The 25,429-nt window shown below is 40.0% G+C and overlaps 1 protein-coding gene across 6 annotated transcripts in view; it reads right to left on the reverse strand.

Moving 5' to 3' along the window:
- The window catches only part of MACROD2 (mono-ADP ribosylhydrolase 2), an 855,789-nt gene that overhangs the window by 809,317 nt on the left and 21,043 nt on the right, over positions 1-25,429 (reverse strand). For all 6 annotated transcript variants that reach the window (XM_021527840.3, XM_077781852.1, XM_021527839.3 and 3 more), the window contains exon 3: positions 22,981-23,088. In XM_021527840.3, coding sequence (XP_021383515.1) covers positions 22,981-23,088 — 108 coding nt within the window. The remainder of the gene's footprint in view (positions 1-22,980; positions 23,089-25,429) is intronic.

Genomic DNA, 25,429 nt, shown 5'->3' on the forward strand with positions numbered 1-25,429 from the left:
CACATAGAGGAAAAGGACAAAGGTGGGGGTGGGATTACTGGTCGTTCCTCATGAAAACAAGTAAAGTGGATCTGTGTTTAGCTTGGGCCACACAGCAAACATAACTCGAGGTAACTTTTGTTCCTGTAGGAGCCCAAAAGGTGGCACAGGCAGATCTCATCCACCATCAGCAATCTCAACAATTGAGAAAGAGGATGTTTCTGATGCACAACAAAAGCATCTGCCCCTAACCTTCATTAAAAGTCAATGGGATTTTGGCTCCTGATTCTCATTACTTCTTTTGAAAGTCTCCCCTTTTGTCCTTCCACTACAGACCACAGATGAAAGGAAGAGCTTTTCTGTTTGAGACAGGCAGCAGCCCCTTCAGTTATGGCTGACCAGGAAAAGCAAGTGTTTCACTCCTGCCTGGACTTGGGGTTTTCAATTTGCACAGTATTGATTGGGCAATGGGTAATAACCAAATTATAGCAGAGCCAGCAGGTCCAATCAATCTCTTCTCAGATATAAATATGACCTCTCTCACCAGCTGCAACCTGGACTGTTTGGAAGCCTTTCATGATAAAGCAGTAGATACTTATTTGTCCAAGCACTGGTATGAAACATGAAGAGCGTATTTACTCTTTACCAGTAGTAACCAAAAAATGTCATTGTATTTCACTGTGAAATACAGAATATCAGAAATACTCAATATTTACAGCAAAGGACTCTGATAAAAACCACTACAGATGTGTACATAGTATCACTCAAATTATCTTCTGATGTACAAGTACTGAAAGTTCATGAATTTTACTGACGGAACAAGACATGTAACTGAAACAATACAGTTACTGTTCTGGTGCTGTTTGAAGACACGTCTCCTTTGTAATCATAGTTTAATCCTAAAATTCAAACAAAAAAAATTACAAACCCATGCAGCTTCTGCTTCAAAAGTCCTTTATTTCCTACCTGGCACTAGTAGCCCTCAAAAAAAACTTTAATTAAATCCAAAACAAACAAGAAAGGTATTACAAGGTTTAGTGCCTTCATAAACAGATAGTCACATTCATTTTAATTGTTCCATGATAAACAATGAAGACCTGTTTTAGAAAAGGAGATTTAGTAGCTTTTTCCACCAAATTTCTGTGTTAAAACAGGATTAAATAACCCGTGGGCAGCAGAAAGCAATCCCCCGTAAGCATACTGAAAAACAAGTCATCCAGGACAGCGTAACAAGCTAATCCATTACTTCTTTGATTTGTTTGCTTGTTCAAGGGCTTGTGGATTTTAGTGATTAATATAAGGTTTCTAGGTGTCATTAGCAACTCCAGCAACAAGTGCAACTTACCATGGTGTAGTTTTCAAAGCAAATTCAAAACAATCTGGTAATCCACTGTGAATTTCACAAGAAAATATCCCAGACTTCTGTGTGCACAGCAACAACAAAATACTTTCCTCTATGTATTCTGTACTTTATTCAAATGCTGTGGTAAGAAACACGTGTGTGTATATGGCTACACATTTCCATTTTAGTGGTTATTGTTTATTAATGCACTCAACAGCAAAACCCAACAGCTATCACATTCCAGTCATTCAATTATAGCCACTTTGCTACTCCTGTTTCTAGGAATAGACTGCACCACTTCACATCGCTGCCTTGGTCAGCCTTAACTACTGAAGTGCATATATATGAATATATGTGCTATGGCATCCCAAATAGCTTCATGGTGCTGAAATAATTGAACTGTCACTCATTACAAGGCAAAAGAATAAGGATTTAGAGAAGGTGGACTTGGTTTATAGCACTTGTTCCTGCAAGGGAAAAATGGCTCCAGATATCAGTGCTAATGGAAAAAATAAATGCAAAAGCATTTCCTCCATATTTTATGAAAATTTAAACCTTTTCCTGCTGACAGGAGCAGTTAGTAGAAATGAGCCTGAGAAACCTGAGCAGCCTGGTTTTTAAGACTGAGAAACACCTACTCCATGGTACTATTAAGAAGAAGAAATGCCTTACCACACAAGACTAACAGTCTGTCTAACCAGGATTTTCTCCCTGATGGGAGCAACAGGGGATGATTTTCAGAGAGAGCACGTCAGCCTGGAAACTGCAAAGTCCCTTCCCCTTGCATTCCCCCTGCATCCACAACCGATCCATTAAAGATGTTAGAGCATACTTTTATGCCCAGTCCTTTTGCTGTGCACTTATGACCTGCCTACTATTAATCTACCTAATCACTTTTACCATAAGAGAAGTTTAACAGTGAATTCACGTGTGTTCTGAAAGGTTACTCACATGGGGAGTGAGACAGCCAAAACAGAGGAGTTCCGTAAAGAAATCGGTCAAGGAAGTTTACAGCAACAGCAGCAAACAATCTAAAATACTTTTTGCTTCAAGAAAGTTGGCATTTAGCAGTTACTGCTCAATGTATCCTGCATCCATGAACACATAACAGCACAACATGATTGAACAGTGCCTTCTTCGTACAACAGACATGGAGGAACTGCCATGGCTGAATCACTCTCAGGACAGTAACATCTAAAGAGAACATCCAGTCTAACATGCTTATTATGTAGCTTTTTTTTGTTGTTAATAAATAGTTTCAAGATTCTTTTACCCAAAAATGAAGCCCAGCAATTATGCTTCCTTGATTTTCTAAAAGTGCTCAGCATAAGTCTCTTTTTCCTTTTAACAGAAATGGTTCATTAAGTTTTTAACACTACACATTGATCACTCAAGTCATCTCCACGGAAGTTTCTTAAATTGACATTCTGGTCAGACAGGTTGTTTGAAGCAACAAATTGCTAAACCCCAGCTTAGAGAGCACCTGCTCTAAGTACGAGTTATTCCAATCCCACAGGGTTTGTTAGCGTCTCTTTGGATTGCCACTCCAGTCTGGTTAAATAGACCTCCTCTGTGTAGTTGCTTTTGAGAGCTTGTTGTGAAGAGCTACAGAGAGAAGAATTTGCCGTAAGGGTAAAGTCTACAACACCAAAAATTCACAGGAAAGGAAACAGTATTATTTCATAATTGCACTTAAACATGACTGATGAAATTATACACAGACGGGATAGATGTAAAGACTCAAAGCAAGTCTTACACAACCAGTTGGATCTCATATGTTTACAATTTTCATATATGAAAAATACCTTGGCAACATCATGGTTGTAAAACTACCTCTTTGCAGTCTGTGATATGCACCAAGTTTTTTTACTTACTAAGACTAATACTCTAGGTCAATTTAACTCAATACCTTTAAGGAAATATAAGGGTTGAGACAACTAAAACCACAGAAAGTCAACAGACATCCAATTCCAACTCATACTTTCAAGCTCATGTCCTCAATTCACGTAATTATATTCACACTCAAAGGATATCAGTAGTAAAATAAATATATACACACATGCTACACCTGGAAGTACTATTTTGAAGATGTTCCCTAAATTTAAAAAAAAAAAAAAAACTTTAAAAATTAAAATTAAAGAAAAAATTGCAAGGCCAAATTATTCAACATCCCAGTTGGAATTTAGCTGGTCAAGTCTGACATAAATTTCATGGTAAGTAGAGCTTGGTGAAATTTTAGATAAAAGTTAATTAAGCAGTAGTAGTATATAAAATTGGCATCAGCTTTTTTACTACATGTCTTTTCAGATCTTTTTTTCTCCCAACGTACAAACAGATCTCACTAAATTTAATAATAAAATTTGAAATTAGTTTTGAAAATTATCAATTTTTTTTCGTTTTTTCAGAGGGGAAATGATTGAACTAATGAGCAATGCAAAGAAATTTATTTCTAGACAAGCAAAACCACCACTTCCACTCAGCAATCTGGCCCTGCACCACACCTCACCCCTATATGATAAAAAAAAAAAGGCATACAGTGCCTAAGTTTTACAACTCATCCAGAAGAAAAGCATGAAGGAACGGCCTGCTTGGCTAAGTTTTTTAACACATGTCCTTGCACATACGCACAGGTGCGTAAGTGAAGCAGTTTCCAAATCTGTGTCAGGCAGCCAGAACTGAGTATGTAAAACATCAAAACACATTTGCAAATTTTCCTCCTACAAACTGCAAAATACAAGAAATTCAGTTTTAACATGCCAAGATCAGTCCTTGACTAATATACCTAACACCACGTCACAAGAACAAACAACAATCTTCAATTCCATTTTTTGGAGTAATTTCTGATTTTTAGGAACATATGGATAGTGTATCCCTGTTACAAATAGTGCTATTCCCTATCCAGATTCTTACAAAAACCTACTACTGACCAGAATTGTAAACTCCTCCTTGAAAATGTTTTGAGAATATTTTGATTTTACCTGTATATTTTGATGTCAGTGTTTATTGGAAACATTACTAATGATCAACAACTCCTCATTCAGTAGAATTTTGGATCAATTGTACCTGGTACAAGACATTTGAAAAATTTCAAGTTATAGAATCATAGAATAGTTTGCATTTGAAAAGACCCTAATGATTATTTATTTCCAAACCTTTGCTGTGGGCAGGGATACTTTCCACTACACCATGTTGCTCAGAGTCTCATCCAGCCTGGCCTTGAACAATTCCAGGGATGGGGCAGCCATAATTTCTCTGGGCACCCTCACAGCGAAGAAATTTCTCCTAATATCTAATCTAAACCTACTGTCTTCTAGTTTGAATCCATTCCTCCTTGTCCTGTCACTACATGCTCTTGAAAAAGTAGGCTCCTTGTGGATATTCAAATATTTTAGGAAATCCAATATTCTATCAGACTTATCATTCAAAATAACCCATATATGTTCTCCTTAGTCTTGTAGGGCTATTTTAAGTATACAGAATATACAGACACAAAGCAGCTTTTCTGAATCAGAAAGAGTTAAAGTGGCTTCCTGAGGAAGTTTCTTCTATAAGAATTCCTCCTCACAAGTGAAATCAAATCACAAAGGAGGAGGAAGACAGACAAAAAGACTCAAAACTCCATATTGTGGCAGGATATACTATTTGTCATGCTAAAATAGACATGCACAAAGGGAAACATACACACAAGAACTAGAAGATCCTTGGAGCTTTTTTTTTGTTATGAGACAGCTGCAAACACATAGCTGTTAGCATTACTGACTGAGGAAAAGATTCATTTATTTCAAGTAGCAGCTAAGCAACCTTTGACCACTGTAAGACCTGACAACTTTAATTAGTTTTAGCTTAAAACGGAACCAAACTTGGCTTTGGCATCTCTCCAAATAATTTTATCCCAGACTGCTCTCTGTTCCTAGTAGAGCATTGCGGTATAATTACTTTAATCTCTTCATAGGCATGTTCCATTTGCTAGCTTTCCAAGGAAATTTACAACCTTAACATATAGCTCAAAAATAATAAAAAAAAAACTCTCTTACTAGGGAAAAAAAAAAATTAATGAGAAATCTCCATCTCTCACTAGCCTATAAAGAGAAATTTTATTTTTCAGAAGTTGCTATGCCAAACTAAAGCTCATCACGTTCAATTAAAGACACCGGACACAACAGCTCTGTGCCGTGTATGCACAGTGAAGCTGCTAGATCTGTTTGTATGGTTGGGGTTTGGTTTTTTTCAGGTTTAGCTTGTATCATTCTAGACAAGAAAAATTACTATCTGGCACAAATTCCAGACATATTAGCAGCCATAACTATTTCCAGATTAAATAATGTTATCACGTTGCTATAAAACACTAACAGCACTTACAGATTCAGCCGCTCTCATCTGGCCACTTCACCCCCCAAGCTCAACAGAGCAAATAGCTGGACAACGCATTTCTGCATCAAGTCAAAGTTATCAGAGAGAACAGGAAAGGGGGCCCTCCAGCAGAAGAATATTTTTCCCTATCTGTCCTAATCCACGCTCATATTTCCCAGAGAGTTCTCTGCTGAATTGCAGAAGATGGTTTGCCTGCTTCACAGATCAAGTCATGAGATGAATCCTGGAGCACGGAATAGCACACGAGCTGTGAGGGAAATGAAAGAGGGGGCTTTGACAGGAACCTGAAGCTCATAACTGTGGGTAATCCTGCTGTGTATTGGGTGCTCAGGTGGGCTTTGCACTTGCATTCATTTTCCTTCCAGCTGAGTTTTTAGTAACAAGTTGCAAAATGTGCGGGTAGAGAAATGTACATGCAATGGGACTTTTTCTTAACAGGCTTTTGTTTTGGAAAATCACAACTTGAAATATATGTATTTACATGGAACACAGGTTAATCTCATACTTCAGATGGAAGGCAACTGTCCCTGGCTTCTGCATGAAGTCTCACAACTTCAGCCCTGTCCCTATGAAAACTGCTCCCTGCACGGTTGAGCTTCTCTTCTCACGTCAGAAACCCACTGTGCCCGCAGAGGAGAATTGTCAACCGTGATCTTCATCCAAGAAGAAGAGACGACATTATGGATTTCCCACTATAATTCAGAGCACAATTTTCTTCAGAGGATAAACTTAATTAAAATAAGACAGGACAGCAGAAGTAATAAAAAACCTTTTAATTACATTTCTATGGTTTTGGATTTGTCCTCAAGCTAGACATCCAGACTGCTTCAGCCTTCACCAAAAATATGAAAGGAATTCAACTTAAAAAGTTTTCCTGAGCAAGCAAAAGAGCACTGAATGTCAAAAAAATTACTACTTTTAACTTGTGTCTCTCTATCAAAGAATAACTTGCAGGAACATAGAAAACAGACCATATTTATTCAAAAAAGGCTAAACTAAGACTTTTTGGTAAATAAATGAATACATTTCCAAACTCTATAAACCATGTGTTTTCTTCCATACACAGCCCAGTGCAGGAGGTTTGCATTTTCTTCCCTACATTCACCACTATAAAGCTCCAAATCTGATCTTAATAAATATAACTGCAGGTCACCTGTAAATTGTTTAATTAAATGTTGTTGATACCAATTCTTTATAAGCTATCAGCATGGAAACCTCTCATGGACTCCTCAGTCAACAAAAATAAAGGCGGCCATAGGGGCAATACAATGCTTAACAACAAGATGCTCTCCCGGGGCACACAGGTACCAAGCTAACGAGCCACCAAGTCATTCACCGCCAGGGAAGCAGGGTGCAACACAAAGAAAACAGCAGGGAAATTCACTTAAGTTGCCCGGGCGACAGCAAAGCAACGTGATGAAAAATTCCCAATCGCCCAATTGCAGGGAAAGCACTGGGGCGAGCTCACACCAGCCCGGGACTGGGATTGCAGCACACCCTAGTGACCCAAACTCTCCACAGTAAAAACTAAAGAAATTCAACCTGAGCTCCCCAAAAAAGCTAAAGAGCACTGATTTGAACTCTGCCTCTATTTATAAAACATCTGATGTTTGTTAAGAGGCATTGGTCTGGGACCGCCAACCTTTTCCCCCTCTTGCCCTGTGAAGGCAACTGTGGTTATTATGCAGTTTGCCATTTCTTTGGGGCAGATTGAAACATTGATAATTAATTATTGATGAGCTATGGCTTTGCACTTTGTCTTACTGGTCGAGAACTGACGTGCAGCAGACAAGAGCATGGGACCTTATGTGTAGATGCCACAGCAGCACCCCAGCTCCAGCAGGACTGCACCAGGACACTCTTCCCCACAAACCACCAGATTCCAGAGATCTTTGCATACCGTGGCTTATTCTTGCAGTTTCTAGGCTACACATACAGTCTGCACTGTAAAATGTAACTGAACATCAGCAGCTTTTCAACAGGTGCTTCAGCTACTGCAACAGTCTATTTGCAATACCAAAAATAACTAAAAACAGGGACTTCTCTCCCTCCCAACACCCTGTAAGCACAACACTATCAAGAAAAATAGTTTATATATAGTCTCAAAGCACATTGCTTCACTAAGGCTGGAAAAGTGAAAGAAATCCAGAAATAAATTATAAAATAAATTCAGCACAGCTGACTTCCACATTTTCATGCACTTGCCCAGAACAGCCCTGGCTTAGCAGGTCCTAGAGGAAGAGTTCAAGCACATAGACAGACCCCTCTCATTCAGTGTAAAATATTAGTCATTTTGATTGCTGAGAGGCTTCCAAATTGCCATGTAACTAACTACAGCCCCAACTCACAGTACCTTGGTCAAGTGGCCCTTTCCCACTCACACCTTTAGCCCATACTTCCTTCATCTTCTCAAATTAAAGCATGATTTTTTTCACATCCTATAGTTTTATTGAACAATCTTCACAATCTGGAGGTGTCGTCTTAGTGACTCCATGGACTCAGTGACAAGATAAGCCTCAATAATTCAAACCCATCAAACCACTAATTTTTTTCCCCACATGCCCTCCTGCATTTCAGTGCCAATTTCCTTCTCCCACTCTTTTCCAGCACTTCAATTTTAATTCTCCCCTTTCTGTTTTTCCCAGTGTTTCTCTGTGATTTCCAGTGTGCCTTTGTTTCTCATCTCTTGCTTCAATTTGTTTAAAAAGTGCTTAAATTAAAGAAGCTTTCCCAGTCTGCCATGTCTACAGTTGTTGCTCCTGTTCTTAGTGCAAACGTGAATTATTGATTAATCCAAAGCCACATATATATGCACGCACACACTACACCAGCACAATGTTAGACTTTCTTCTCATAATAACTTCACAGAACAATCACCATTACACAAGACACATTTGGTACCCATGGTAGCACTACTTCAGTCAGGAATATATACTCAAAAAATAATTTTGGAGAGTTTAAGTTTCAGACTGTTAAGAACATCATGACTACAGCAAGTACTTACAATGGATCATTGTACCTACTAATGAACAAAGCCTGTTGAAACACTAAACTGCATGATTATTGCTTAATTTCTAGATGTGGATACACCTCATTGCCTCTCTGTACAGACTACACTTTGAAGCTGAAATAATGAACTACATGATTAGAGAGCAGCTTTAAAAGAGAACAAAACTTAGTGCCTTTTTTATTAAATACCGGGGGGAAAAAAAAACTTCAATGAGAAATAGTCCTTTAACACATAATTTTCAAGACTTTTATATGTCCTTAAATTATGTAAGAACAATCCTTCCCAAGTGAACGTGACTACGCCTGCACTAAATTTAAGAACTTGTGCAGTTTTTTCCAGGTTCAGCGCTTAAACTCGTATCTTTTGAGTGACACAAATGCCTCATTTAAAATCAGCATTTTCATTAAATTTGCAAGCTATTATATATGTGCTGTAGGTATTAAGCTTCAGAAGCATAACGTGTTGGTACCAAAAAGAGTTATCCATGCACTCTGAAAAGGAAACATTTTGGACAAAGGAAGAAGAAAAATGCTTTGGTTCTTCCAAGATGTGGATTTCCCATCCTTAAGATAAAATAGTTGACATAAGTTGAGAATAGAAATAATACATCCATTAACAAACAACATTTAACACCTTCTCTCAGCAAGGTGTTAAAATGAAAAAAGTGAGCCACCAGTTGCACTGGTGTAAAAGAACAGTAATAACAATCCATAAACAATCTCTTCAAATAGCTTTCTTGCCATTCCCTTCTCCCATCAGCTATCTTCATGCAAGCATGCATGTTACATGGCAAGCAATTCAATTATGACACTCTATCGGAAAAGAAAAAAGCAGTTAAAAGAAGATATCATTGAAAGAAACTTCTGGAATTTATAAACAGTCCTTTCACCAGTGCATCACTCAAATTGTATAAATAGATTTACCTCAATATTGCTAAGAACCAGCTCTCTGGATTACTTGTACCAAAGTTGTATTAAAGCCTAGGCTTCTTCAGTAACTGATTTTATTTCCAGTTCATATGCATATTTATTTTTCACCTAATTCACAGATTCATTATGTGCACTGACAAGGGATCAAAATTCAGGATTTTAAGTAAAAACTCTTCCGTCTCACTAATTATATAGGATTTAGCTTCTGTATTTGCACAATGCCACGCAGACTGCTGACAGCTCAGACTATTTGCTTAGCTGGTCAGGAAGAAACACTTAAAACTACAGCTAATTTTTTTTTTTTTTTAAGCAAAATACAAAGAGTGCAAACATATACACCTATTATATGCTGCAGTACAGATATTGAAAATTAAATACTATGCTTGAAGTGCATAAGCATCACCTAGACAGAGCCCATGTCTAAATAGCTTAACAACCCCAAGCAAAAATGTTAAGCCAATTCATTAACTGATTTCACCACAACCAGAAAGCACCCAAAATTCCACTTCTAATATTAAATCATTCTCCATCTCACCAGACTAAGTCCACATGTGCAGCACTGTGTTCATGCCAGAACTGGAAAAAAATTAGACCCAAGATAGAACAACTATAATTTCTAAGTTATATATTTAGGAAGACTTGTAAGATAATGTTAACAGAGGCAATAAAAGCTTTTTAAAAAAATAAAAATAAAAGCAGTATTTCCAGCAGGAGGAATGTTTCATTTGGCCAAGGAACTTAAAAAAAAATCCCTTGATTCAGGAGACCACACTGGGGAAGAGGGAGACTACTCAGTTTGCACAGATCCAAGGTATCCATGCCCTTTTCCTAAAGCCCTGGATCATGAAACTATGCTCTTGTATCACTGCCATAAACAACTCAAAGCCCACTGGAGTTCCACGGGCCCCAGTTCACAGCTGCATCTTTTCTAACTGAGGAGTGATGCTATACTACCTTCAGCACCAAGTATCAAGGCATCCCTGCCTTGAGTCTTCCTCTCATTAAACAAAAACAAAACAAAACAAACAAAAAATTCATGAGAAGAAATCTAGAGAGGATGACAATGCCGCTGATAAATCAGATCCACGTTCCAAGCCAGGGAGAGGTAACGATGGACTTCAGTTTTCAATTTAATCAAAGCAAAAGAGTGAGCTTTTCACTACATATCTTGGCTAAAAAAGAAACATGTCCTAGCTTAGCTCCATCATGCCTGCACCAGCAAATTGACTTAATTGTCAGCAAGGAATTATGAAATATGAAGTGACTCCAGCAGCGCCCCAGGGAGACTCCTGAGGCACGGTGTCTATAGCAGAGACACCAAAGTGCCATCCATCTCGCTCACCCTCAGGCAAAGCAGAACAGCCTTGGCTCTCTAAAAGAGGCTGCCAAGAAGAACAAAACCCAGTTTTCCTGAATGATTAGCAGTGGCCCAAATAAGAAATTTTAAATACATCAGCACAGCTTCCCTGGCTGCTGAAAGCACAGACAGTAAGTCATGATTTGAGACAGCAATTTGTAGTTACAAGGCTACATCCAGTTACAGCTCACAGGGGCCTTACTAAGGAGAGAGGCTACACTGTGCATGCTTTCCCTCTCACACCCCTCTCCCCAGCAATTAGGGTAAAGGGAGGCTACAGTCTACACAAGCTGCTCTGCTGGGTGCTAGCACTAGAGGACAGGACAGGAGAGGAAGGCAGCAGATACAAGCTATACCTTCTGACTGAAATCCTGGTTTCAATCTGACAATGCCAGCATGACAGAAGAGAAACCACATGTAACTCAGACCCTGGACATGGGAACTAAGAAAGAAGTAGGGAGCCCAAAATCTTCTGCTGGGTCTTTGATAATAGCTATAGAGATAAGTACTCCCACCTAAAAACACCCCTTTGGCCTGTCCATCAGGGATTCACTTCAGATTTAAGAAACAGTTTCTGTTTTAATCTTGTCTGTTACTGGTGGTGGAAACTAGTCTGAACTAGAGCTGCAACCTCTGAAGCTGTAAACTCCTGACCTAAAGAGCCTTTGGGCTGTAAACCCTGCCAAAACTCCGGGTTTGGGCCTCCTAAGCAGGTTCTTTTGTATCAGAAGGGAGGAGGAAAATAGAGAAATCACTCTTTGTGGTGAAACAGCCCTAATACTGATCACTCAGCTCCCTGAAATGCTGCATTTGTTATCTAATGGGGGAGGGGGGCTATAATTAGTTGAACCATGGCCAAGGCTAGAACTGCTGGCAAAACTCTTCTGGGACATCACAAAAATTGTCTGGCCTCCAGCACTCAAAGATGTCTTCATCCAAAGAATCAAAGAAAACCAACAAGTAAGCCTTTGCCCTGGTCTACTCTTTTCCCAAGGTTGATTTAGTAGTTTTATTTTTTAAAGTAACATACAATCTAAAATGAAAATTGTTTCAGAACCTAAGAAATAAGTTGTCATTAATAAATTCTCTCAGCTTTTTCTCTCTGGCTCGTTGAATTCTGCAGGTAATATCCACCATTCTTCATTGATTGACTATTCTGAAAATCATTCTAAAATGTGATTTTCATTTCAGAAAGAGTAATAAAATTACTCAGATTTGTAGAAATTCAGAACTAGTCAAGTGAACTTGACCACACTGCTCAACATAATCCTTTCAAAGTGGACTGAAACTGACAGGATGAGAAAAGAGAGATCCTCTGAAATAGCCTGTACACCACAAATTCTTAGAACTGTAAAGGGAATGGGCTGCCAGTTATTATTATCAGGCATATCAAGTCACAGGGAAGACTTACATTCCTCTATAACCTGGTTTGATAGAATTGAAAGCAGTATCACCTCTTTCTTACATAAAAAGTTATTTCACATGACACAAGAGTACAGTTCCCTTGAAAAAGCAATACGGTTCACACTTTAAATTTAAAAAGCATTTATAACATGGATTTGCAATGCAAAACATTCTAAATACAAATCAAATATAGCTGACAGAACCATCTTTTTGAGGCAGCCCACAACTAGGCATGCCAGATATTAACTATTTCTATTCATTTATATTTATTACTCGGCAGAAACCAGCTTTCAAGCATAAAATGAAGGTGCTACAGAGACATATTGAAGTGATTCAAGTTGCACACCAGATTAAAGTTACTTCGGCGCAAATATGCAAGTGATAAAAGAGAGAAGGAACAATCTGAAAATCTTCTCCAAATCAGTGTTTTTCCCACAGGTTTCAACTACTCAGACACAATAGACAATGAAAGCCTCAGGCTCCAAGGCTTCACTGGTGAAACCATCTGAGAACAAGGGCCATTACAACATCGCTCCACAAGGAGCCAAGTCATCTTTTCTTTATGGCACTGCCAGCCCTCGGGCACAGCTCAGGCAGAGCTGCAGAGCTCCAAAAGCTCCTCTGCAGCCAGGAGGACAGGATACCCGAGGGAGGAGGGAACAGGATCACCCACGTCCCCTCTTGGCCATTCAAGCACACTGTGCAAGTGATAATCCAGGCAAGAGATACTAAGACAAACCCTGAATGTTCCTCTCACCTCAGAGTGAAGAGAATAAGTCTTGAGAGCAGCAGCAGCTCATCACCCCACTGCTGTGAGGAAAGCACAGGGCCTTGCAGCATCTTCAATACTGTAATTAAAACAATTCCCAAACACATCCAAACGACTCTGAACAATGGTATATTAACATGCGAGTGACTCCTTATTGCACACGATGCAAACACACTTGCCATTGTGCTTAGGTTAACAAGCAAATACCCCTTTCACAAGCTTCCACTGACCTTTGATGTATATTTAGCTGCCATTACTAATTTTTATTACTGGAACACCAGGTCACACAAAGGAATTTGGAGCCCAGATTTTTAAAGCCAAGCTGTACCCTTAATACTAATTTCTAAGCAAGAGGCATTCTGAATTCCTAAAGAAAAAACTTGTGTTTTTGCAAACAGAAATGTTTTTCTTTTCTCAGAAAATCAGTTGCTAACAGCCATAGGTCAAAACCAAACCCAAACTGCATTTCACAGTCCATAACTATTTATTTAACAAGTAATGGAAGCTGTATTTCAAGGGAGTAACATTTCCAAGACCTGCAGCAAATGGCAAAGCACTAGGCAAACCCAAAACCCTAGCAAAGGGTGGAAGACTCAGCACGAAGAGAATTAAGCAAAAGCAACTCTTCCTGCTGGAGAAGGCAGGGGAGATAGGGTCAGCCAGCTGCACAATAGCAGTTTTGAACATCAACTCTGATACTGCTTTTTTATCCCATTTTCTGCATCTAGAAAATTAGATAAGATAAACCTAAAGCTTACTTGCTCCAATCAAAGTAGACCTTCCCCTATTCAATACTTAACTGCATATGTTTAACAAGATTACATTACACATAGAAATCCTAATTCCAATGCTGACCTTACTGTACTACTTACAGTGACTGAGACAGTGTTGAGACAATATGTGTGCAAATCCAGAAAAATCCAAAGTGTTCATGGTTAGAAACAGAAAGGGAGGAAAAAACAAATATACATCTGGACAGAGGAGTGGGGTGGTGGGGAGAGGTAATATTAACACTACAGAGATAATGTCAGCCTTCCAGCTGCCAGTATTTTGTAAGTAGAGAGAGGAGGCCTCTCTTCTTCTTTTGTGTTCCAACATTTGGAAATTACTTGACTGGTCTGGGTTTTTTAAAATGCAAAATCTTGAAAAAACCCACAATGTTGCATGCCTATCTTGACTGAGAACACACTGTTGCAACTATCAGCTTAGAAAAAAACACAATCCTTTAGATAATCCGCCACAAGTCCTGATTAAAAGTGGATTTAATATTATGAAACGAAGCATAATTGTTCAAGACGACCTTGAGTAGTTTCTTATACCACTCTGTTCCATCAGTGCAGTCAAGATGACAGCTGCACTGTCAAATGTATGATATGACAGGCTGATAGCAAGGTCTCTCCAAAATATTTTCCTCTATGAAGTAAAACAGATGCTTACAGTTCTTCCAAACCACGCCTGTCTCCTGTTCTATTTCAAACACACGCTGAACACACATAATGAAATGGAGTCGGCATTTAATAAGCATGAGCTCTATCGATGGCCTATCCAACAAGCACGCCTCGAATACATGCATTTTGTTTCCTCTGCTTAAGTCATCACCGATTTTATGTCCAGGAAAATTAAGGTACACAAGCCTAAAAGTGGTTTTACGAAAACAGGGGCACTATTGCCACCTGCTGTCAGAAAGGATTCACAGCATCCCATGCCACCTCACGCTTCCCAACTGAGGGAAGTCACAGACTTTTGAAAAAATCCAACTTTGCAGGTGTTTGGCTTGTACACCACTAGTTTTCAGTAGAAAGAGTACATGCAGAAAATGTCCAGGGTGACCATGGCATGAAGGGTCAGAAATCACACTGGGATCAGAGATAATAAATGGATTCAAACAACTGATGCACAAAGAAACAAGGAGAACACACTGGTCTAGGTAAAACAGATACTGTCCTGAAAGCATCAACACTGAAAACAGACAGCAAATAAATCCAGCTACCATAGACCATCAGGTTAGAAAAGGCTAAAACATCTACCTTGCCCATTTATTATTAGATTTTCAGAAGACAGACTATGCTGAATCCTGTCAGAGGAGAGAGCTGGCCATTAATTTTGTGTCAGGGTATTTCCTAGAATCACAAAATGGCCTGTTTTGGAAGGAACCATCAAAGATCATCTAGTTCAACCCCTCCTCGCCATGAGCCATTTCACCAATCCAGGTTGCTCAACTTTCCCGTCAATCTGACCTTAAACTTTCCATGGATGGGGCATCCACAACTTGTCTGGCAAAACTGTTTTAGATAGTTAGGTAGCAGATACTTAACAATCATGCACGCTCATCTCATTGCACTCAGACTTCTATGGGAGCACAAAATAACATTAAAAGTCAAAAAACATAGCTCTGAACCTCAACACATGTGTCTGGTGCTTCTGCCCACAACCCGTTAGTTTAAGGAGCCTTTTGAGTGTGTTGTTCCAGTGGAAAGTACATTTCCTTCTCCACTGTTTTTTTTCATGTCTTCTCAGTAAGTCACTGAACACTCACATCCCACTGCCTGAAATCATCACTTGATTATCACTACCATTCAGTGCCTCTCTGTTTGCAGTGCCTGCCCGTATGGCAGGTGGAGTGGCAAAGCTCTCCTTGAGGCACGCGAGGTTGAGGCTTCCATTCCACCACCTGAGACTCGGCTCGTTGGCACCACACACAATGTGGCAGGATAACGTCCAGGGGTCTGAGGCACATTTCCACCCAGAAGCCAATCTCCATGAGCTACATGAGATGGCTGTAAGCACACTGGTGGAATATTGGAATCAAAATATTTCACCACAATTCACTTCCCTTTCCCAAAGCACCCTAGAACAAGGAACAAAGTTCTTCCATGGTATGTGTCTGCAGCACTGCCAAACCTTTTTTTTTTAATGCTAAATTTTTGAGCTATACTAATTACACCTGAAATATTTTCAAAGTGCATTCCAACCACCCCTTCTGCAGTGCAATTCTGAGTGAGCCTCCTCAGTCATAAACCTTGGCCACATGGTTACAGCAAATGGTGTTTGAGGCAGCAGCTACAGCTCCCCACCTAAATTAAACCACACCTACAGCAGTACTTGCCTTCCATTTCATTCTCTTGAACACTAACACTATACACAGCCTTTTCATCCAAATGAATATTGCACTACAGGGAAGAACAGAATTGAAATGAAATTAGACCAGAAGCAGAGGGCAAGTTTAACCACATCTACTGCTCACCAGCCAGGCTTACAGCATTTTCCACAGAAAGCAGTAATAAACTCACTCACAGATGTCACAACTGAGCATGACCGATTCCCTCAACTATTAACACTGACATTCCTGATGAGTAAGTGAGGACTACATATAAATTAGTCTGGGGTTTTACACACAAGTGTAATTGTACCAACTGTAAAATAACTTGAGAAACCTTTGATTAACACCACAGTCTGCTCATAGTAAAGATGAAAACCAAATTAACAGCAATTTGTTAGCAATATTGGTTCTATTCCTAGAGGAAATTACAATAGTGTAAGTTACATAGGCAGATGCCAGATGCACTCCATGCAAGAGATCTCAATACAAGTTTTCCATTTTCTATCTGTACACTGGAGATAAAACATGTAAAGTATATTTACAAAACATTTGAATGGACAGCAAACTCGCTAAGAAGCTGTGAGTATAATCAACCATTTATGTTTAGTTCAACTGAAAAAAAAAGTAAAAACCCCACAAAAATCAATACTATAAAATGTAACAATCCAATGTCAAAATGCCATAAGCATCTTAAGGGCAGATTTTACATTTTGTTTCTTCCATATTCAATAGCAGGAACATTTGAGTTAAGGGACTTATTTTCATAGAAAATTATTGAAGAATAATTTCAAATAAACTCCAGAGTAAGAATTACTGGTCACTGTAAAATAAAAAGGGGGAGAATAAGTATACACACCAGATCATGCTCAGCAACTGACTCAAATACCTTCATAATATTCAGACAGGCCACTTCTGAAATAATTTCTACTTCAGAAGTTACAAGATGAAACTTCTGTGTGATAAATTAAGTTGCCAAATGAAAGGGATTAGCAATCAGTGAAATTGCCTGATGTCAGATCTGTTCCAGATTAGAATCCATCCTTTTTCCCCACCTGTTCATTAAGCACCAAGTTCAAGGCAACTACAGTGACTGATTGCACATTAACGAGCTGTTTGTGTGGAAAGGCAGAGTTCAGTCCCTATCTATACTTACACACTTGTATAAGCATAATTCACTGATATTATATTCAGTTCCCAGTATCAATACATAGCTCTTCTACCTTGATGTGTAATTTTGAGCTTGAGAAAAAAAGGGCCACCTCATTAAGTTAAACAGTCATATTCAAGGTCAAGGCCAGAAAATTATTAATCTGGAAGAAAATAATGTGCTATCTCCAGATAAAAAAACTGGATAAAGGTATTGCTGTGACACAAAAATGCTGAAACATGGTTGTGAAGTCAGAAGCTTGAGGGAAGAAAGGCATATTTCACTAGGAAATGTGAGATTCAATATGAAATATCTATTTCATCCTATAAATCAAGTCATGTAGAGGCTCCAGTGAAAAACAGTCCTGCAACAAGCAAATCAAGCATAGGGTATTTAAAACTGAATATTTTTCAGTTCCACATATGTTCAGTACTGGGACCGAGAAGCAGGACAAGCATTCCAAACTCTTGCAAATTTGTTTAAAAACTCAGTTGTAATTCTCTCCCTGGAAACATCTCTGCTTCTTAAAGCAAACAGGAGACCATCACCTCTGTGCACCTTCCCTCAGCTGGCCCTGCACGCTGCACCAAGGAAGCTGAGGAGCCTGAGCCTGCCAAACCAGCATTCCCAGCTGAGGCCACTCACTGCACACAGGTAGAGGTTTGATGCTCTTCTTGAGCAATGTGAGGCTCAGAAACTAAATTCCAGCATCAGGGTTAGTAGAAAAGGGACATAAAGAGCTATTTACTTATGTTAGTCACCAAGTCTTTTCTCTCTTTATCAGAGGAAGATTTTAAATCACGTTTGTTTTCTCACATGGAGAAGATATTAATTTTAAAAATTGAGAGTTTCTTTCCCAAATTTGTGAGTATTAGAAAGTATTCCAGCACTCAAATACAGTTTAAAGGGAGACACCTAGTTTCTATAATTCTAGCAACTCTCTAACTGCAAACTTAGATGCAATACTACAGACTTATTAACAGTAATACCTAATTGAATAGACATGAACATCTTCCTTTTTCCTGAAGAGTAAAGGTTTCTGTTCTCAGTACCATACTTTTGTACTGATACAAAGAATATTTTTCAAATATAAGAAGAAATATTATCTCTTCTAGTTCTGCAAGTCATCATCCTCCTCCCTATCAGATAAAAATCAGGAGAATCCTATTTTCCCTTAACATAATGGTTTCCCCTTGTTCTTCCTCCTAGTAAAAACTCCCACACAAGCATATTAGTATATGCCTCCTTATCTTATAACTGGGCAGCAAGATTTATGAACAGGTAGGAAATGAATACATGAGGTCAGTAGTGATGAACTGCTGCTTAAGGTATATGAGGTACACAGACATCCCTGTCACACCCACTCCCAAAATATCACTCCTGCACCCATTTCAGATAGTTACTGTATAATAATACTGTATAAATAGTGACACCATTTTCCATATTAAAAATGCAGAGGAAATGTAGTCCTTTACTGCTCAGTTGATACAATAAATATTAAAGAAATTGTTTTTCAAACCTTACTCAGGCTTTTACTGCTCATTTCTGTATTTGGGATTGCCAGAGGGACTAATGGCCCATCTCTCCCCTCCCTAGACACCACAGACACACCACACCCCCTCCAAGCTCTGTTCTGATGGTTTATTCAGATGTTGGCTAATTGTGGTTATCTGGCTTCCAAGTGCTTGAAGCACTTTTGGCATCAGGATGAAGTGACATCCGGGAACATTTAATATGTTAAAAAGGCCAATCAGCACAGATTAATGCAGTAAGCACATGCCTCAAGGAGAGCCTGTTTACATTCTTACAGTGTAATAAAAAAAGTGCAGAGGAGGACATAGGAGTAAAAGTAAGATTTTCATACAAGTCTTACCTGAATCCTTAAAAAAAAAAATGTGTGAAGGAAATGGCATAACATGACACCTTAAGCAAAATATCAAGTTAAACTAATACTTGTCTGCAATGAAATTGGTAGTAAGGAAGTTTTAAGAAACCATTGTGTAAGGAAAAGACATTTACAGGGGTAGATAATTGACATCAATTTTAGCAAAATCACACATCAGCTCCTTTTTTCAGCTCCTTTCTCTCTCACAATGCATCTCAGCTCTTCACTCTAGTCTTGAATGATTTCAAAGAGACTGTTTTGATGTGGTTCTTTTGAGAACGAGCAAACTATACATAAGATATTTTTAGAAGGTAAGCAACATTCAGTTTGTCTGCTAGAAGTCTAGGACAAAAAAGGATTCTTTTGCAGTAGTGTTCATCAATTATATCCTGATATTTACCTACAGAAGATCACCATTTATTTTAATTTATGTCTCATTTCCTTCTTACATATTTGAGAATACACTTCTTTTGTCAATAGGTTTGGATGCAAATCTGGAGACAATCTGAACCACCTGGAACCCTTCCACAGCCCCAGAATTTGTCAGACCATTCCCTTACTTCAAGCATGTTTAGATCAATTTCAACATTCAACCTGTATCTTTCTGTGGCTTTAATTTAGATATGACTTGCTGTATTTTAACTATGTATTACTGGAGACAGTTACTGGAATTTCTAAATTCAGAAAGTCTCCAGAGGGTCCCTTCCTCCCTTCCTAACCCAGGGCTTGCAACAGGTAGGAGGGAGTCAATCATTAACATTTGGGGTAGTCAAAAGGCATTAAGTATAAAAAGAACTTGCATATATTTACCTCCAGAAAACCTGTCTCCTATTCCATATTCAACAGGCTGCATTTTATTCAACTTACATACATAAACTGGTACTGTGTGTACTTACTGCTTTATGTCTTTGAGGCTTGGATAAGTTCCATTGCAGAAGAAAAAACAATGGAATTCTTTGCAAAAGCATCATATGTTGCAGAAACATGGGTTTAGATACCACCTAAGAGACACTACCATTTCACTGAAATGGTTTGATTTAAAAAGAATCCCAGCACAGAAGATGTTTTGCATAAATAATATGGATCTTGAACCAAAACACCTCCCTCATGTAGCTTTCCAGCTATCCTCAGCAAACCAAAGGCTTAGACTTCATTACTGCACTGACACACAGCATATGTTTTTTTCCAAAGTAACTGAAGATTAATATTTTAACCTAAAATTACTAATATCTCATAATAGTTAACACATTATACCCTTTAGGAACTATAGAAGGTTAATGAGTTAGAAGAATCTTAAAAATCCACCTGTACCAATGCCCTGGCCCTAGGATTGCTGTTTTGTGTCCATCTGATACACCAAAGTATTACTGTATAAACATGTTCCAATCATTAAGTAGCTTTGCCAACATCTAATCTGAATCTCCCTTTAAGCCCAAATTCAATTTACAGAGGACAACAGTAGAAACAACTAAGCTTTCTAGATACTTTTAGAGTGTTTTGTCCCTCTTTAGGTCTTTAAGCCTCAGTCTGTTTTGAGTGGTCTTTAAACCTTTTCTCAGAATTGCATATCAATACATGTTGATTTGATTCTTTTTTTTTTCTTCTCAGAAAGAGCCATTTATCACCAGGATGGCAGGCTAATAGGTTTATAGGCAGATAATATCATTTGCAGTCTGGGATTATAGGCATTTGGACCTTTCAGGATAATTAAAGGGGGATTTAAATCAAGAAAAGTGAAGTATTCCTATTCTAAAGCTAATCTGTAACTAGTTCCAGCCTGTAATTCAAGTGAGGCCTATGAACAAAGAGAAGCTAAACATAAAAGGAGGAAAGTATGCTAATATTGACTTACTGTAAAGCAATAAAGTAAAGAATTCAGCAAAGGCACTATTGGAAAAATCATTTTAAAAATAGAATGAGGAAAAAATATTGAAATAGTAACATTTCAGAGGCCTTGTCAACACAGTGAGGAGATGGTCATGTTACATAGATGCTACTGTATGTTTGTTATTTAGGAAGGCTTTTCTGCATCAGTGAACTAGAAGATGAATTAATTTTTTTTTTGCACGGGAATACCAGCCTCAGTCCTTGGAATGCAAACTTTATTTGGAAATGGCTAAGGATTCCACCTGTATTTCACAAAACACATTAGCAGATGCCCACTGGTAAAGCAGGATGTCATACAATCAAATAGTTGAGGAGAGTCTGTTCACTACCCTATACTCTGCGTGAGCAAACATTCCTGTGCTCTTTACAGACATGAACCAGTAACTCCACATGGCATTTTCCTCTGATAAGCAAACACATCAATTTTAGCTATTACATCCCTGGGAATCTCCGAACTTAATTCCATCACACAGAAGATACTGCAGCACATTTCCTTCCAAAAAATTAATACCACCAAAATTAGTTCTTGTAAATTAATCCGTGCCACTCAAGTACTACGGAAAAAAAAAATTTCAGCCTCAGGACACACAAACCACACATTCTTTTTGGAGTGGAGAGTGCAGACAAGATATGGCTATGAGCATGTGTATAGGGGTAAACCTTCCCATCATTTTTTTGCCAAAAAACTGAACTAGTTTGCTATAATCTAATACACTAATTAATTAGTGTTGCGGTGTTTTCTCTTTATTTTTTTGTTTTCAATAGTTGGTTTTGTACCCCCCCTCCCCTGAGGCATTAGTTTAGTCCTTTTTGTCAGTCCTACCTCATACTTAGCCCTTGTTCCAGAGAGTTCCCTGTCATTTATGTACCCCCCACTGCCCCATTGACTGTTCCCCTCCCCTGGAACTTCCTATTGGTTTAAACATGGTAATCCCTGCCTTATGTTCGTCCCCTGCTACTGTGTTATTGGTTCCTAGTCCCAAACTCCACCCTGGTCCTGTCCCTTAAAACTCACTGCCCTGCCTGTGTCGTGGTCCTTGCCTCTGCTGTATACTTGACTTACAGACGGTTTTAGTTTCACCCTTTTGGCCTAATAAACAATCCTGGGATAAGCAAGCAAGGCCCATCTCATCATTCCGCGGGAGTTGTGAACCCTTCTGTCACTAACACCAAATGTGCTGCTGAGTGCTGTGTAAATTAGTTACACAGGCATTTCCCTCTTTTTGTCACAAGATGCTACATACACTTCTTCACCTTGACTTCACACATGGAGACACAGTCACTGAGCAAGAAGAGGTACTAAAATACTTAAAACTTTGTAGCTCATGGCCAAAATCTTGAAAAATACCATCTACCAACAAGAAAACAAATATGAAAACCACATAAACAAAATTCTGTTTTCCTATCACCCTATCATTAAAGTTCTCACATTACCTAGCCCACAAGTGGATCGATTTATAAAAGCAGACTGGAATGTACTGTATTAGCTTAGTAACAAAAATGAGCCTTCTACAAGGCAAAGTATGAAGTCTCAACTAACCAAATCAGGTCAAAAGATGGACACAAGACCATTAATTTTTTCATGGCGACCGTACTATAAAAGTTTCACAATAATCCCTGCCACAGTAAATGCACACAGGATGAACAGCTACAATATGAACAAATTGGGGAAAATGCCGTATTTGCAACAGGCTTCCACAGGACGCACCAGTTTTAGGCAACTTTTTTGAGTTCACACTTGTACCATAGAGCTATAAAGGATTTTCAAGACATAGCTACATAAAATATTTAACCACCTACCAGCATTAACGATGGCATCAACCTCAAGCAGCGTAATGTCACCTCTATAGAGAGAAACTTTCTCACTCAGACTTTTCTTCCCTTGCAGATCTTCTTTAGCATTTTCACCTACAAACCAAGAAAGCAGAAAAATCAGGTTATAAGTGTGGGTCCGAGGTCATTATTTACAAGCCCTAAACAGGCAGCAGTACAGTGACACTACCGCTGTCAGACTGCAGCATCTTTTGGTTTCACCTCGAGAGGGCACCAGTAACCCACAGGACACCAGCACTGCCCTAACAGCAGGCTGCTTGCTTTTTACTTGTTTCTAAATAGAAGCTAGTAGGAAGCACTGAATCCGTATCCACATACCGTTTGTTACAAAACTGTAGAAACATACATATTTTTTGAGTGAGATCCATCAAGTAATTTTATTTGGTAATCACAAGGGTGTAAATTGCAAAAACAAATTGAGGCATTAAGATTGTTCTCCTAGCCAGAGTAATAATTTCTCCAATCCAGAATTATACCAAAGGAGTACAAAAATACAGAAGCACACCATCTGCCAACAGCTCCAAAATTCAGAATGACTTCTAAAGACATGTAGCCAGACAACAAGCCTGGAAAAAAAATCCATGCAAATTTTAAACTTGGAGCTTTGTCACCTTAAACTGCTCAACTAGGATGAGGCAGGTGGTGAAGACAACATAACAGATTTGTTACTAAATAATGTTACCATAGGCCCCTTACTCCTTTAAACTCTTTGAGATTTTGCATCACCAAATTGCTTCATTTATATTCAATTCACTCTATAGAACAGCTCAGTTACCTCAAACCCTTGCACAAACATACTGCCCAAAGCTTCAAGTTAGACATGCACATCACCAGAAATGAACTGAGGAGGGAAGATTATGAAATTCACTTTTACTACTACTTTTTTTAAATTCGTTCTAACACAAGTCTCAAGAAGCCTGACTTCATCTATTTGTCTCAAATCTTCAAAATATGTAAAGCTTGTTGATAAGCAGAAAATCTTCAATATTTAGTGAGACAGTAGAAGCCGTCCAAACAAATTTGTCCCTCTAGTCTTACCCTCCATTTCCATCAACTCAAGAATACCAACTTGGACATGTCAACATTTCATTCCTGAGCACCAGAGAGCACATCCCCAAGCTCCCAAGTCCTATCCCACAGTGACAAGACAGAGGAGCAGGCTGAGACAGCCACATGCTCAGACCCTCTGGCCTGGCCTTGCTTTGACATTGCCAGCCTCTGGCTGCCAGGCAACAGCCCTGGGACATCGCAGCTGATGCCACCACCTCGCCCGGAGCCCGTGGGCACTGCTCAGCTCAGGGCCAGGGATCGCAGCTGCTCGGGCAGCTTTGCCATGCCCCGCCCGGGGCTCTCGCTGCTCCTGGGGCTCTGCGTGGCCTCGCTGCTGGCCAGCACGCCCAGAGCTCACAGCCGGCCCGGCAGGAGCTCGGCCCGGCTGCCTGCGCCAGCCCAGGACGTGCGGCAGCCGGACACCGGCACGGGCAGCGCCAGCCTGCGCCCCGTGCAGCCGCGCTGCTGCGCCTTCTTAGCCTGTCCCTGCTGCTCGCCGCGCCTTGCCTCGGCTGCAGCCTCCGGAGAAAAGCCGAGGGGCGGCAGAGAGAGGCGAGGGATGGGGACCAGGCAGGTGGGACGGTGCCAGGGGACAGCAGCTATGAGGTGTAGGGTGAGGAGCGCCGGCCCCTGCGGAGAGGAAAGCTGGGCAGGCACCAAGGCTCCTCTGCTGACGCGCCTATCCCTCGCAGCCCCCAAATCACCAGGCTAGCCCAGATATACAGGGGCTGTGAGGGAAGGCGGGTCAGGAGTTGGGCAAAGATTCCCCAAAGAGGCTCAGATTCCCCGATGTGGTTGTCCAAGCTGTTTTATTCCATGGGATGAAGGGGAAAAGAGAGAGAACCAGGAAAGGACAGGGCCTTACCTAGGATCAGGACAGGGAGGGCTCTTTGGCTCTCCACCAGCCCCGTTGGAGCAGGAAGGAGGGGACCATGCTGTCACATCCCGGTCACAGGTGTCCCTGGCAAGGGAAAAGCATAGCCCGAGAGCAACGCGACACTCTGCCGCTTCCCCAGCCCCCTGCCCGAGTCCAGAAGCAGAGGTGGGGCTCAGCCCCCTTCCTCCCAGGAGGAAACAAGTGCTCCCTGCCCTGTGTCTCCCAGGAGAAGGCCTGGACACACTCAGCCTGGCCAAGGAGCTGCTGCCTGGCTGCCTGCTCCCCCCTCCATGACGAGGTGATCGGCCGCCAGAAGGAAAACTATGCCTCCATCAAGAGCTTCCTGAGGCACCTGCGCCAACGCTGCCTGCGGGAGGACGGGCTCCAGAGAGGAAGGAGCGAGAAAGTGTGGAAGGACTTAGACGAGGAGGCAGCACTTTTCTCCGATTGAGAAAACAACCCCTGCTAGGCAAATGGAGCAATATACTG

Source organism: Lonchura striata, chromosome 3 (assembly GCF_046129695.1).
Source record: "Lonchura striata isolate bLonStr1 chromosome 3, bLonStr1.mat, whole genome shotgun sequence".
NCBI lineage: Eukaryota > Metazoa > Chordata > Aves > Passeriformes > Estrildidae > Lonchura > Lonchura striata.